The sequence below is a fragment of the Eschscholzia californica genome, unplaced genomic scaffold (assembly GCF_041429995.1).
Source record: "Eschscholzia californica isolate CP2 unplaced genomic scaffold, dmEscCali1.0.p SCAF_1, whole genome shotgun sequence".
NCBI lineage: Eukaryota > Viridiplantae > Streptophyta > Magnoliopsida > Ranunculales > Papaveraceae > Eschscholzia > Eschscholzia californica.
The window spans coordinates 22324716-22340411 of record NW_028238198.1 but is presented as its reverse complement, the minus strand read 5'-3'; the positions used below and the strand labels follow the sequence as shown (position 1 = coordinate 22340411).

The 15696-nt window shown below is 35.5% G+C and overlaps 3 protein-coding genes across 3 annotated transcripts; all 3 read right to left on the bottom strand.

The window, feature by feature from the left end:
- Window positions 1-200: 200 nt before the first annotated feature.
- On the bottom strand, window positions 201-2805 carry LOC147565186 (AP2-like ethylene-responsive transcription factor PLT2). The gene is made up of 2 exons (XM_086648369.1): window positions 856-2805; window positions 201-248 (listed from the first exon to the last, which is right to left on the bottom strand). Exons 1-2 carry the CDS (start codon window positions 2803-2805, stop codon window positions 201-203), a joined length of 1998 nt encoding a protein of 665 aa, XP_086504495.1.
- Window positions 2806-4006: 1201 nt separating this feature from the next.
- On the bottom strand, window positions 4007-6148 carry LOC147565185 (uncharacterized). The gene is made up of 2 exons (XM_086651683.1): window positions 4898-6148; window positions 4007-4609 (listed from the first exon to the last, which is right to left on the bottom strand). The coding sequence occupies exons 1-2, from the start codon at window positions 5957-5959 to the stop codon at window positions 4226-4228; spliced, it is 1446 nt and encodes a 481-aa protein (XP_086507809.1). The 5' UTR covers window positions 5960-6148; the 3' UTR covers window positions 4007-4225.
- A 344-nt stretch (window positions 6149-6492) lies between these two features.
- On the bottom strand, window positions 6493-8862 carry LOC147565184 (uncharacterized). The gene is made up of 2 exons (XM_086651682.1): window positions 7938-8862; window positions 6493-7087 (listed from the first exon to the last, which is right to left on the bottom strand). The coding sequence occupies exons 1-2, from the start codon at window positions 8730-8732 to the stop codon at window positions 6650-6652; spliced, it is 1233 nt and encodes a 410-aa protein (XP_086507808.1). The 5' UTR covers window positions 8733-8862; the 3' UTR covers window positions 6493-6649.
- Window positions 8863-15696: the final 6834 nt, after the last annotated feature.

The following is a 15696-nucleotide window of genomic DNA, read 5'->3' as shown; positions in this document are numbered from 1 at the left end:
AATCAGCATTTCTAAAACAATTTACGGCAAGTCAAGGGGGGCCATGGCCCCCTTTGGCCTGCATGTAGATCCGTCCCTGGATGAGAGGGAAGAAGAGAGATAATGAAAGAAAAAAAATTAGTCAAGGTCACCGATTGGTACCGCTAGGTCAAACTTCTGATGAGACATTGCCTCTTAAACACACATTGCCTTTAATCAAACTATGAATTGTCTTTACCGAAATCGCCTATAACAACTTTGTCCATTACCTATAAAATCTCCCAACAATTTTTTGTTCCATCCAAATTTGTGCACCGTGAATATATTTTGTTTTCTCAAAGGGGTGGTCTCTTTGTAAAAGTTCACTTCTTCCTAAAATTTGTAAAATGAACTTTAACCAATGGTCGACGATATTAGGGATTACTTGATGTAGACGCAGCGGAATTAAAAGAAAACAATAAAAGTAAACGAAGAACGATAAAATAACGATAAAGAACGATAAAAGAACGATGAAATAACTCTAAATAACTATAAACTTGATTAAACTTCAATAGTTTTTCTCTTCAATGTGTATAATAAAGACATACTGGACATCCTTTTATAGGATATTGGACTTTCCTAGATAGACTCAAACTGGACTTTCCTAAATAATAGAAATACTGAAATAATGCAACTTCCTAAACCTAGATTCATTATGAATCTTACTAAACTAGGACTCTTTCTAAACTAATCAATATGGCCGGTTGGCCTACGTGGCCGTTAGGTCCACGGTAAAAAGTGTCCACGCCGGGTGCCCCTGCATCAGCTTCCCCTTCTCCCACGAGGTTCGTCCCGAACCGTTTCGATGAAAAAAAACAATGTGAGCCGCTCGTATACGCTGAATTCCGCTATGGCGATTCGTAATTCCCACTTTGCACAAAAGGTGTATAAAAACCAAAAGACACCATCGTAGATTATATAATTAGTTTCAATCTCATATTGTAAGGAATCTCGGAAGATCGATTGTGGGAAATAATCTTTCAACAATTTTCTACATCTCCCGTCATCTAGTAATTCGATGAAGAGGATTATACTCAAAACCGTCGAAAAATCCAAGTCTACACTCATCTTCTTCGCAATAGCATATATTGTTGTAAGTCTTCCTGAACGACATAAATTACTAGCAACACAAAAGTAATGGTCTTTAGCCAACTCAACTGTGTGGTTTTCCTTCCTAGCCATGCAAACCGCTAAGCCCTTCTCGTCACAACCACCATGAATATAAGCAGAAAAAACTGTAGTAAAAGTAGAAACAACTCTCACAGACAATTCATCGAATACCTTCCGAGTTATGTCTTTTGTTAACTCGTTGGATACAAATTCCTCCGTATCTGAAACCAGTACCACATTCTCATCAGTCCTCATTGTGAATGAACCAGCACCTTCCACATTATCACGAACGAGTACCGGTGCCGGCCAGCCATACCCCATGGAGTTCACGTCATAAACAACCTTAACAAGTCCAAGATCCGTCATTGACCCTATGCCACTAACATTATCACTACTCGGCGAAATCACAACCATGGACATTCCACTACCAAAGCATGGTTCATCGTATCCATTGCTAGAGCTCCCATTGCTTCCCATTACACAATAAGAAGTTCCCATACGTATTATTCCACGAAGTATTGTGTGTTGGTTTTGATAAAACCATTGATTAAACTGGGTAATTCCTCGAATTATTATATTGTTAAGGTTCTGGTGAAGGTGAGTATACATATAACTTTGATGAATTTGAGGGTCTTGAGACAAGTGATAACTTTGTTGGTTTTGTACAGCTACTAACGGGTGAGCTTGTTCAAACGGTTGAACCATAGGATAACCTTGGAAACCACTCAAATTTCCATCGTAGAAGTGTGAACCGATAGCTTTTATCTCCTCTCTCTTTCGTAGTGGTTCTGCATCTTGAGTGTACTGTGATATCTTTGAAGCTCCTCCAATCAGCAATATGTTGCTTTTGAAAATGCTTTTAACGTCGTACCGATTCATGTCAAAGTTAGTTACTGCACCCAGTCCTATAAACTTTATTGCAGCCATATCAGGAGCTTTTGTTGCTTCATTTTTGGTACTGAATGTTCCCAATTGAGCTTCATATCTCCCGGTCCATCCATGCTTCGTTACGCCCTTATATATCGATGTTTGCTGCCCAGATGTATCGATAGCTCTCTTCTTTGCTTCTTCAATCGCATTAGTACCTGCACCAATACTAGTACTACCTTCACCATTAATATTGGAACCCTTACCAGAACCCATAGGCAATGTTAAGGACTGCAGATTTCCAATAGTTCCTTGAGATTTGTAGTTTTTGTGGTTGTCGATTTGCTCAACACCGAGAAAACCCGCAATCTTTGGTACTCCGTTGCTGCTTCCAGCGCCATGAGATGAGTTCATTAAATTCCAATATGTAAAGTCTTGGTTTTGGAAGAAATAATCCATGTTATCATTAACCAAACCAAGAGATGACTGATTAGGTTGATGAGATGGAAGAGGACCAGACGAAGAAGTATCAATCCGATCACCATTATCCAAGTATTGAAATGAGGGGTTCACCTGGTATGGCAGTAAACCGTTTGGATTATTTGTATCCAATTGTAGTGCATCAATTTCATGTTGATGGAGAGTACTCGATTCCAACGGTTGCTGAAAAAGTTGTTGTCCTGTATCCACATGTACTATCCCCTGATTAGTGGATAACAATTGACTCGTGAAATTTAGAGGACTCCCAACCAATTGATCCTGAGTGAGCTTGCCAGAGGAAGTAAATTGACACGGTTGATTTGATGTCATTATAGACGCTGGGTCTAGTTTGTCAATATAGGGTTTGGGTGAGGTTGAGAACTGAGTTTCAACTTTAGTAGAAGATTGGAATTTTTCGGGTAGAAGTGTTGGTGCTGTGGAATAGGAAAGAGAGGATGGTTGTGTTGGTGTTGGTGTTGGTGTTGGTGTTGGCGACGAATACGGTTGTATAAGAGGTGGTGAATACGGTGGTGGTGTATAATAAGAGTACGAAGGTGGTGGTGAAGACAGTGGTGAATATGGTGTATAATAAGAGTGAAGTGGTGGTGGTGGTGGTGGTTCGGTTGATGTCGGATAATAAGAAGATGGTGTTGGATAATAATAAAAAGATGAAGGTGATGTTGTATAACACACTGGTGGTGGTGGTTCAGTTGATGTCGAATAATAAGAAGATAGAGGTTGTGATGGATTTTCTCGTACGATTTCTCCCGGATTCCAATGATAATCGTACGAATCTCTATTCGCATGCAAACATGATACGCATAAACATCGATTCGTTATTCCTTCATGAGTATAATCTGATTGAATATATTCTTCCTGGCGAATAGAATACGATTGAAACTGATTTAACTGGTCTGGAAAAAAATTTCCAGAATCATTAGCCAAAAACTTTGGTGGCTCTGAATACCACATGATGTAGACGCAGCGGAATTAAAAGAAAACAATAAAAGTAAACGAAGATCGATAAAATAACGATAAAGAACGATAAAAGAACGATGAAATAACTCTAAATAACTATAAACTTGATTAAACTTCAATGGTTTTTCTCTTCAATGTGTATAATAAAGACATACTGGACATCCTTTTATAGGATATTGGACTTTCCTAGATAGACTCAAACTGGACTTTCCTAAATAATAGAAATACTGAAATAATGCAACTTCCTAAACCTAGATTCATTATGAATCTTACTAAACTAGGACTCTTTCTAAACTAATCAATATGGCCGGTTGGCCTACGTGGCCGTTAGGTCCACGGTAAAAAGTGTCCACGCCGGGTGCCCCTGCATCATTACTTTTTGCTATCTCTCAGTTTCATATATTAGGGACATTGGGTGCTGTCTTTATGGAAACCATTGAACAACCAGTTAGTTTAATCTACTCTTATGGATTTCCCAATAACACATTTCCCTGCCAGGACTTTCTAAGTTGCAAGAAGTAATCATATTCCATTCCCACGTACCAAACAAGTATAAAAATGAACCATTTGTTCTTATAACAAAATGAACTTATCAAAAAGAAAGAAGAGTTTTTTCGAGACACAGTAGGATTCATACTCTGGTCTACAATCTACACGGTAGAGAGGCACATAGGGCTTCACACCAAATCGGATGGATCATAAGTTACCTTACTCGCTTTGCGAGTCTTAGAGCCTAAAAAAGGTATTCCAAAACATCTAAAATACAAGACTATTAACATGAGCAGACCTGTGGTTGAGAGATTATCAAGTTCTTTGACTTCCATATCTTCATCTTGTTAATAACTGTCCTAGACCATTCACTAAAAAAAGTCTCATTATGCCCAATTAGACCATTCTTGTAGGCCGAAAAACATCGATGATCTTGTTCAATATAAGAACATGTGGCTTCTCCTTGTTCATCCCACCAAGCACCTTGGTGATTCATCCCTGAACTACCTGCTACCCAGTGGTGTGCATATTGACCTACCCCTGCATACTCAAACCATCCTTTTGGGAAAAATTCCATCACACTACCGTTTCTATCCATGAACACCATGTTTGTCATCTGTGCTCCGTGTGGTGACGCCAAAATATCGGTATTACTCATCACTCTTACCTGAAACAAATGAACAAACACAAGCTAAATACTTATTTGTTTCTATTGATATTTTGTTAATTCTAAGTTGTTTAGGTTTCGCACGATTACAATGTCTATGGATGTGATTGTGTAGATCGAATAATGTCAGGTTTGGCTGGTGCAGCCAGTTTAATTTACAGAGGAGATTCTACCAGACTAAGTCTCATCTGTGACGCAATCTCAAATCTAGAATATCTATGGGATACACTATGAATGGAATTGTTATGGGTACGTACTAGTAACCAAGAAGGTGGAAATACCAAATACCTGATCACAGAAGCTTTTGAGGTCTTCTGAATGAACTACTGTTAACTTGCAACCTTCTACCTCTGCACACTCTTTCTCGAATATACGAATCACAAGAGACTCGTTCTTGAACGATCTTGCACCCTTTCTCATCATCAATGTCAATCGAATAATGGGTACCGATTTTTCATTTACGTCTACTAGTCTATCCGTTACATTTACATTACAGTAAGCTCTAGCCTTGCATCTCAAAAGATCGAAAGTTTCAAGTTTCTTATCCCTTCCCATTCTTCCCAAGTTATGTCTCATGACAACTGCCTTCTCAAAACAAAATGGCCCATTTCCACTTTCAAACCCTTCTACTTTAAATTCCCCAAATATGGCTGTCATTAGTTTTTCAAGCCATGGTGCCATCTCTGTCCTAAGCTCTCCCCAATGGAAAAGTACCAATCTGGATAGTTGTTCGCACCCGTTTCTCTTATTCCACCCCACAAAAGGTGCCATGCTGGTCAACCCATGATACAGATTAGTATAATCGTAATACGTATCTGAGACGAAAGTCAAGCCTTCCATTAGAGTAGCATTAACAGGAAGACTATCTGGCCAGGCTAATGCATATGTGTTCTTCGCTCCGTCATGAGAATCACGCCCTGATAAGCAGAGTAGTCTTTCTTTGGATGCTTCTGATGGGAACTTAATATATTCTACTTCATCTTCTTCTATTGTATCTTCTATTGAACTCATAAACCAAGTGTGTCCTTCCATCGCCGTCTCACTAAACCTTGTATCCTTTAGAGGGATGAAAGTAACCGAATCACGAAGCTTCATTGTCATTTTTTCGAGCTCGTTTGAGTAATTAAAATGATTCATATCAAAGAAAACTTTCTGCCATTGCTTCAGAGACCATGACTTAAGGGAGGAAGAGGAGGAAGAAGAAGAAGAGAAAGGTTTTTGTAGAGATTGGATATCAAAAAGAATGAGAAGTAAAAGAAATGATAGAGAAAGAAACACTAAAAGCTTTGTTGAGTAACTATAGATGTTGAAACTCTTTGATTTGTAGAAGACATCTTTTTTTCTATCCATCTCTGAAAATCTTTTGTGCTAATTACATGATTTGTTCTTTTTGATGAAAACTACCCATAAAGAAGGAATCAAGCAAAAATGAGATTTGGATCTTGCTTGAAATTCAAGATTGAGGTTTTTCATATTTTATTTGACTTAGAAAATATAACCCATAAAAGATTAGTTTTAAGTTGTTAAAATTTGTTCATTGAGTAGTTTACTTTGCAGAAAACTAGAAAGAGAGAGAGAGGGAGTAATGAAGGTTATTATATTTTAATGAGTCCAAGGTTCAATGTGAGTTACTCAAGGAAATCAATAGCTTGATTGTTGTTTATTAACCATTGGATTGAAGATTTTTAATGTGGGGGTTTTGCATTCGGCTAAGGTTGCATTTATGAACTCTTTTAATGAGAATATAAATATACCTAGTGGAACCTAGATGCACGCCACCGACCCGGAAATGGTTCTCCATGTTGCAACTTCGCAACGATAGTCAAATTCTAGAGTCTAGAGAGAGCTTTCTAAGAATATCGGAAGAAGATACAAAAGAAAAGTTTACAAGAGTAAATTTAATCTTTTTTCATTTTTTGACTTTTTTTACATGAGACATATATCTGAATTCTTCGCATTATGATTTCAAATTTTTTTTTTTAAGTCATCTGCTAGTATGCGCCTTATTTTGTTTCGATTTCGATCCACTAGCCCTACTTGTTAACCACAAGTACATCTACTCGATTGAAGATTTTGCGATCTAATTCCAATGAGGGCTTCCGATTTCTTCATTTCTTGTTCTTGGTTTTTGTCTTTATTTTTCTTTACCTCATTGAGGACATTTGACGCCCATTCAGAGAAATATGTTGAATTGTAACCGATCTTTCCGCTCTTGTAGATTGTGAAACAACGGCGGTCATCTTCGGGAAACTCACAATGATAATCTAGATTAGGATTGGGATCTCTCCATGCGCCTTGATGTCTCATACCTGACCAACTTGCTAGCCAGTGATAGACATATTGTCCTGCACCAGCCAGTTTTAACCACCCTTTAGGGAAGAACTCCATAATGCTACTGTTTTTATCCATTAGAAACATATTTGTTAGTTGTGCCCCATGAGGAGATACCAGAATGTCTGTTGAACTCATTAATCTTACCTGTGCCCAATCAAAATTAGTTATCTTACTTGTTATGACGAAGAACAAGCAAACCAAAAAAAGCACTAATAGAATTAAACAATCACATAAATACTGGAAATCTACGTGGTTCAGTTGGTGAGACCTAATATCCGGTGTACAATGACGCGATAATTTTCACTATAAGTTAAGAACAAGATTACAGAGATTTTTCGAAGATTTTAGTATTCTGTATTTAACTAAACCCTAGCACTCAACCTCGTCTTAACCCTCTTCTCGAAAACCGAACTTGGGATATACTCTTTACATTGATAACAACCTCTTATAAGATAAGGGAAAACATAAGTAAACAGGTTGCGCTAAAATTTCGGGTCGACGGCCTTAAAACGGTTTTTGGGGTCGCAAATCAGGTTAGACGTGGACCCATATTCAAAGCACTTTCACACTCTAATCACCATTAACATAACCTGCATAATAAATCTTGGCTTTTGAAGTCTCTAGTTGCATTTTTCTCATACGACTTCCAAATTATGAAAATATAACATTGAGGATAGATAGTTTAGATCTAGTCCATTTAGAGTGTTACAAACCTTAATTGGTGTTGTATATCAAAAATTACATATCATAATTATGGTTTTAACTTTCAACTATATAAAATTCATGATTTAAATCAAATCAACTAACAAATTCACCCACATTTTTAACCTTCAAACTTAAATCATGATCTCTAGATCTAATTGACATTCTTCACATAAACAGGGCCATGTTAATTTTTTGTTAGACAATGAGCCAAATCAACAAATAGTCCAGAAAAGATATAGAAGAGTTAGAGAAAAATTAGTACTAATTAGTTAATTAATAAAGAACTAACCTGTTCACAGAAGGTGAGATTATTGGAGTAAGCAACTCTAAATTTGCAACCTTCAACCTTCTTACATTCTTTCTCAAAAATTTCATTAACAACACTTTCATTCTTGAAAGATCTTGCTCCTGTCCTCATAAACATTGTCAACCCAATCTCCCCAACCCTACCCTCTAAACTAACATTACAAAAAACCCTAGCTTTGCACCTTAACATATCATAAGTTTCAATCCTTCTCTCTCTAGACATCCCTCCTTCATTATGTCTCATAACCACAGCTTCTTCAAAACAAGTTGCTTCATTCCCTTTAAAAGTTTCAATATTTACACCCCTTTTACCAAAAGTAGCTTCCATTAAAGTTTCTAACCAAGGAGCCACATTACTTCTAATTTCACCCCAATGGTATAAAACCCACCTTGAAGGTATTTTACACTCTCCTTTTTTGCTCATGTGCCATGAAACAAAGGGATAAATGGCTGAAAGCCCATGCCATATATTTCCATAATTGTAGTGATTATTTGACACAAATGTTAGTCCACGTAAAAACGTCGCATTTTCTGGCAGAGCTTCCGGGTAGGCTAAGGCGTACGAGTTCCACGATCCGTCATGAGTATCATGCCCCATAATGCATAGTAATCTTCCCTTTGAGGTGTTAGATGGGAAGTGTTGGTATTGAGCTTCACCTTCTTCATGTGTATCATACATGGAACTCATGAACCATGTGTGACCTTGCATGGGTATATCGGCATATCGTAAATCCTTTAAGGGTAGAAATGTAACGGAGTTACGAAGTTTAGACACCATTGACTTGAGTTCTAATGAACAATTTAGGTTGAGATTATTGTTAACAAGTTTGTTTAGGTTTTGTAAGAAAGAATATGATGAAGAAGTACTTCCACTACTTGGTAAGAATTGGGTTTGGAAAATAATGAAGATAACAACACAAACTGTGAGGAGTAAGATTGAGAATTTTGTCGAGCAACAAGAACTAATGAATGTTGAAGAAAAACTGTTACTACTTTTTTTTGAGGAAGAAGATGAAGATGATGGTAGTGAGATCTTCTGTGGGGTTTCTTCAAACTCTAGAACAACTACCTTATCCTTCATGGTGACTTTGGTGGTGGTGGTGGTGATTATGTTGGTGAGGAAGGAAGAAGAATGGAGATATGTGGTTTAATGGTGTTGGGTGCCAGGGTGGTTTTAAATCCCCAAAGATTTCTAAAATGGTAAGAAAATAAATATAAATTAAGGAAATTATAATAAGGTAATTTCTCAAAAGCCCCTAATTTATGACTAGTAGTTTTCTTTAGCTCCTACTTTAACCCATGGACCTTTAACCTCCAAACTAGGTAACATTCCGTCGTTGATCTGTAAAGTATTTTTTCCTCTATTTGTCACTATATGCTTCTTTCTCTTATCTCTCAAGCTCAATGGTGTTGGTTTCCAACTTCTTAAGTACCAAAAGCATCTTTACTACGAATGTAATTTTTTTTAACATCACTACAACCATCATAGTCATAACAACTTCAATGCCATAAATACGGAATTGAAGAATAGTTGTAACAAGTCATAACTCTTCTTCACCATATCAGATACTATGAATGAGGGGAAGATAGAATCATAGAACTCTTCTTTTACGTCCTTCATAGAAATATTAAGAGAAGGTGAGACTCTCCTTTGCTAAACCTATACTTTTATAATCTCCCTTAATTGAAAGTTGAAACTATTAAGGTCAAAAACAATGCCTTACTTTTTTAAGAGTTCATAGAATCACAAGGCAAAGAGAACACAACTGAACGATAAAGTTGGAGGAAGTAGGAAGTACAAAATGGTCAAATGATTTGTTTAAGGGATTAAAAGATCATTTGGACACATTAAGGGATCAGAAGTTCCATGCGTCATACATTAGGGGGCTTTCAAGAATTAATTAAATAATATTATTCATTATTCAATGACCTCAAGATTAGCGTGGGGAACATCCCATGGTTAAAAAATACGAGCTCAGAAACTTATAACGTAAATTTCACTTCTAAAACGTTAATATCCTCGGTAGTTCTTTACTTAAGTAGGTGAACAATACTCAAATATAAATTCAAAGATACCATATCTTTTTTCTTTTTTATTGTGGCAACATTTTATCACATTTCCTTCGTAAAAAAAAAAACATTGTATCACATTGATACAATAATGTCTTAGGTTAAATGAACACTAGGGTATAGACTGTGTCCAAGGCACATGTTTTTTTTAAAGACATGTTAATCATACAATTTGGTCGTTTGGAGATTTTTAAGTAGTAAAAAATACATTGAAAATGATAATTGCAAATTCTAAAAGAATAACTGTGGATATTTTATTGAGTGGTTTGAAGAGAGAGAAGATGAAAGGAAAACAGAATTGTGTGAAAACTTTAAATGGAAAGATTTAAGATTGTCAAATTATGACAGAAAACCTATGTCCTTTGTTATATACATTAGTCATAACCCGTGCCTACAACATGACGTCTTAGTTGAGCACTTTATGCATTCACACGTTATATGTATATATGGTAGCTAGTCTATAGTCCGCGATTTTTGAAAAAACATAACAATAAAGATATAACAACAACATTTAACAGTTTGTGAAATAAACATTTATAATATGTGTAATAGTTTTCACAAAGTAAAAATTGTAATTTCTAATAAGATATTGACAAAAAAAGATTAATTAAGTACTCATATTTAGTAAATTGATAAGGGGAAGCGAACGGTTTATGTGAAAATAGATTTAATGAGAGAGAAAGATTAAACAGACCAAACTAAATATAACTTAAACACAAAAACAATGAAGAAAATAAAATTGAAATAAACTAAAAAAAACCTGTAATTAGTTCAACAAATCATGAAAAATATACAATTTTGTCAAGTAGTTAACATGAACAAAATCAAACTATGATCAAATAACCAAAATTAACCGAAACACTAACACCACACTGAAAATTAAAACAAATAAAAAATATATAAAAGTCTTTGCATAATTAGTTTGAAGGGAAAATCGCAGAAAGTCACGGCTAAAGCAGCAAAATAACAAAATATTAAATTATGAAAATTGAAGCCAAAAAATTAGAATAGTTGAATCAGTAAGCAAAGAAGAATAAAAATCAGTGAAGATGAATAAAGTAATAAAAAGAATTTATGTTTACAAAGACGTAATTAAACATCAACAAAGAAACGAAAAAATATGAGTAACATTAACATTTAGGCTAATATATACGGAAAGAAAACAGTTATTGAGGGTGCAAATAACTACGATGGTGAACTGTAGAAAACAAAATATGCGAGCATAAAATAATAAAAAATTTGGGGTAAGTCATAGGTGGATGAACCAAGACGAATCAGTTACAAAAAGTTAAAATTGATAAATAAAGTTCATCATGAAAACCAATAACTTGCAATTACAAAGAAGTAACAAAATTGGATTGGTTCATAAATTTTTAAGAGAAATTACTTACCATAACAGACAATGATTTTCATTTATCTCCACTGTTTTTACCTATTTTTTGTGTTAAAATATGAAGAAAATCTACAAAATACTGATATGAAGAAAATCTACAAAATATTGAAGTCGAAAAGATTGTTTATCGAGTTATGAAGGTTGAGAGGTGCCTTACAATTGAGGCAAACTCGTTTTATAACGTTCCTACTTGAATGTTTGTTTGCATACTTTCATGGATTCCTAAAAAATCAAAAATTAGAGTAACTGAAAACTAAACCATGAAATAAGGGAGTGAGTGTAGGGGTGGGAATCGGACCGGACGGGCAGTCCGCGGACAACTACTCTCTCGGTCCGGGCGGAACGGACACATGCTATCATTGACCGCTCGGACATTCGGACTAAACGGTCGGACTAAACGGAAATTACTTGGTGAAAAAGCCCGTCCATGACCGTTTTTATTGCCGGACTTTCCGGACATCGGTCGGACGGGACCGGGTATAAAGCCCAAAACAGAACAAAAATATCAATATATTAATATTCTTCTTCAGTTTAAACTATTAGAGATTTAACCTACTACTTACATTTAAATACAAATAAGCAATGAACAAGAAACTAGGATGTAAAATTCATAGAATTATCACTTGGTCGATATTTGTAAAGACTTGGACATATTATGTCGATACTTTGATTTGAAGTCTTGACTCGCCATTATTTATACAACTGTCACATCTAAAACAAAAGATTACACATTAAACTGTTTCATATCCATAATTCCACACGCAAAACATAAAGTATAGCATCATCAAGATTCAAGTAGCAGCATTGAGCAGCATCAAGGAGCAGCATTACAACACCACATCATCAGGCAACAAGTCGACAACAACAAAGAGCAACACTCTAGTTGGCAGTTGCAAGAGCAACACATCATCATTTGGTAAGAAATCCCATAGGCCATGTTGCGGACTCCAAATCAACCATCATAAACAGGAAGCGACTCAACTTACCAAATATCGGCAAGGAATCATATCGCGTTACGAGGCTAATTCTAGAGCCCACCATCACAAGTCTAAACTAGATTTCTATTTACCATCAGATTTTAATTCAACTAACCATCACAAACATGAATTATTTATCATCATTTAGTAAGAAATCCTATAGACCATGTTGCGGATTCCGAATCGACCATCATAAACAGAAGCGACTCAATTACCATATCGCGTTATGAGGTTAATTCTAGAGCCCACCTTCACAAGTCTAAGCTAGATTTCATTTCACCATCAGAAATTAACAAACATCACATAATCATGCATCATACCATAAACTCATGCATCTGATTCATCCAAAAAGAAGAATAAACATAATGTGATACTTATAGAGATGCTTGTGATGTAAAAGATGAAGTGATGAACCCAATAAAACTATAAGTACTTAAGTAAGAATGTGATACTGTGAGTTAGGATTTAAGAACTCAAGATCTGTATGTTGTTCTGCAAAAAAATAGACAATTAGCAAGTCAGTAGAAGATACAAAAACTAAAGAAAAAAATGATACAACATAGAAAACAGAGAATTAGATAAAAACTAAAACAAATCGAAGATTAAGAGAAACAAAAAAATAAAATAAAACAGACTTACATAGTTAGACATTTGAAGTGTTGAAGATACTCCCCTGAAGATGAAGTTGAAGAATAGATTTAGCAAATAATCGAAGATGAAAATGAAAAAACGAAACAAAAGTACTAGGGTTAGAGAAGATACTTACAAAGATTTAAAGTTCAAGGGGTTCGAAACCTCGAAAAGAAAAAGATAATCAATCGACGAACAGTCGAGAACAAGATCTAGGGTTTTAGGAAATAGTTATTTAGTCGAGATTCGAGAACAAGAACAAAGATTCAGTCGATTAGAATGAAAATAATAATAAAAGAAGAGTAATAGACTAAGAAGAATAATAAGATACTTACAGAGATTAAAAGATGAAAGGGCTCGAAATCTCGAAGAGAACATGTCCGTGAAGATCTTCGACTAAGAGATTCGGTCGGTCAATTAGAATGAGATGTTTAGGCTTTAGGAACTGAAGATCTTCGAACGATTAGGGTTTAGGAACTGAAGAAGAAGAAGATCTGAGGAGGAAACAAAAAGAGGCAGCAGAGATAGAGAGAGGTTCGGTCGATTAGAATGGGTTATTGGGTTAGAAGTTTCAATACTCATTTATATATGTTGACCTATTTATTAATCTAACGGTCTATATCACAACCCTAGTTAATCTAAGGGACGAAACACATCCGGACAGGCGGACGGTCTTTCGGTCGGGCGGACGCGGGCGGACTGCCGGGTAAGGGTTGTTGCCCGCGTCCGTCCACTTAACTCTTCCCGGTCGGTCGGGTTATGTCCGAGCCGGTTACCGGGCGTCCACGGACCGTGGCGGACCCGGACGTCCGTGGGCGGATCCGGGCCTCGGACTAAAATCCCACCCCTAAGTGAGTGTGAGAATTTACAGATAAAAAATATATATATATATATATATATATATATATATATATAAGAATAAGAATCAACAACATAGGAAGAGATGGCGTTGAAATAGATTTTTTTAATTTCGATTACAATTAAGAATGAACGAAAGAAAGAAGAAAGCTAAATTAGTAGGAACTGAGAGAGTTTTTCTTGTATGATAAATGATTTTGATTTAGCTACAAATACAAATCAATAATTTAAGAAATACTAAATATGAATGAAACCAATTGAAAGACATGCCTGTTGAGAAAGAAAATGACTATTGACATTGATACGTTGTTAATGTGTAGTTATAAAGATTACAGTAATGAAATTAAAAGGGGAGAAAAGTAGAAAAATGTGACATTGAAGGTCGGGATTCAAAGAAGGTAAACTCCGATCAATACTATAATCCAAATACTTATTTTGTCCCCGTCATTGAGCATTCATTTTGTCCGAGTCAGCAATCCAAGTCCTGTTTTGTTATATAGACTAAAGATAGCCCGTGCCTCCGGCACAGTGCAAGTCCAAATGTCAATAGATTAAAAAAATAATCTTCGATCGTTTCAAGTTTCACTCATATCCTTTACCGTTCGACCGTAAAAACAGATGAGCGAAATAGTAAATTACAAAACTTTTAAGAAAACTAGTCCAACAAATTGATTCCATGAGTTACGAAAGTTAATGATATTTGTTTCACGTCATTAAGTTTATTAAATTCCATTGAAGTATAAGAAAATCATACATAAATATTGAAAATCAATCACATTGTGCTTATAATTTGCTCACCATCTTTGCTAATCATTTTCACAAGCAAAATTGAAAAATAAACCCACTTCGACAAATTATGGAGTCAATGTTGTACTGCTGTGAGGAAGGTTAGATAGGATAACATAATGAGGTTACTAATTAATAGGGTAACTGAAGAATTGAATATGGAGATGGGGGCATTTGGGTTGGCCTTGGGTGAATGAAGAAAATTAGTGTAATGCATCTTCTAATCAAGAAACCAATTTAATGAACGGAGATTTACGTGAATTTGTTGTTGGAGGGGAGAGATAGAAGTTGAGAGGACTCCGAATACTAAGTTGGGTTGCCTACTCAGCTTTTAGAAATCTAAATAGGTGGGTTGTCCTAGTCAGCTTAACTCAGCTTGTCCTAGTCACAACTTTTGTGTTTTGTTATATAGATAATTGTAAAATTGTTACTTGTCTATGAAAGCTATACAAATATCTTAAAGGCGAAATAGATACTCCCCCTGTAGTTATAACTAAAAATCATCTAGAACAATTTATTTTGTGTAAACGATAGATAAATTAAATAGTTAAATAGTTCAAGAGGGTGAATACCCATCTCCAAACTAGAAAATGATTGATTTTGGAATAAGTATTCAACCAACAAATGTGCAATTGTGTATATCCGCTAGCGTGTTACATATCTTAGCGGTTGGATTTTTGAAGATTACAATACCCATACGGAGTGGGCATGTAAACTTGGTGACTGAGGTCACAAACAAAATACGTGATGTGATGTCCATCAATTTTTTGTTAAATTCACTTTCTTTGTCAAGAGTAATTACATCATTACATGACTTGAATACATTATGAATGAAGTGAGCTTTATAATTACTACCAATCAGAAAAACATATTGAGTCCTAAAAACCACACAAAAACAGTTAAGATCACTCTAATCAATCTCATAAAAAAAAGATCATTCTAACTAGCTTGATAGACTAATTATTTCTATCTCTACTTATTTATATCCCAATTAAATAAATTATAGATTTCTAATTCTATTAGAATCG

Coding starts and splice junctions, on each gene's coding strand:
- LOC147565185 (XM_086651683.1), bottom strand. CDS start 5,959: ATGGATAGAAAAAAAGATGTCTTCTACAAATCAAAGAGTTTCAACATC. Junction 4,610..4,897: donor TCAAAAGCTTCTGTGATCAG/GTATTTGGTATT, acceptor CATTTGTTTCAG/GTAAGAGTGATGAGTAATAC.
- LOC147565186 (XM_086648369.1), bottom strand. CDS start 2,805: ATGACATCAAATCAACCGTGTCAATTTACTTCCTCTGGCAAGCTCACT. Junction 249..855: donor TCGCCATAGCGGAATTCAGC/GTATACGAGCGG, acceptor GAGATTTTATAG/GTAATGGACAAAGTTGTTAT.
- LOC147565184 (XM_086651682.1), bottom strand. CDS start 8,732: ATGGTGTCTAAACTTCGTAACTCCGTTACATTTCTACCCTTAAAGGAT. Junction 7,088..7,937: donor ATCTCACCTTCTGTGAACAG/GTTAGTTCTTTA, acceptor GATTGGGCACAG/GTAAGATTAATGAGTTCAAC.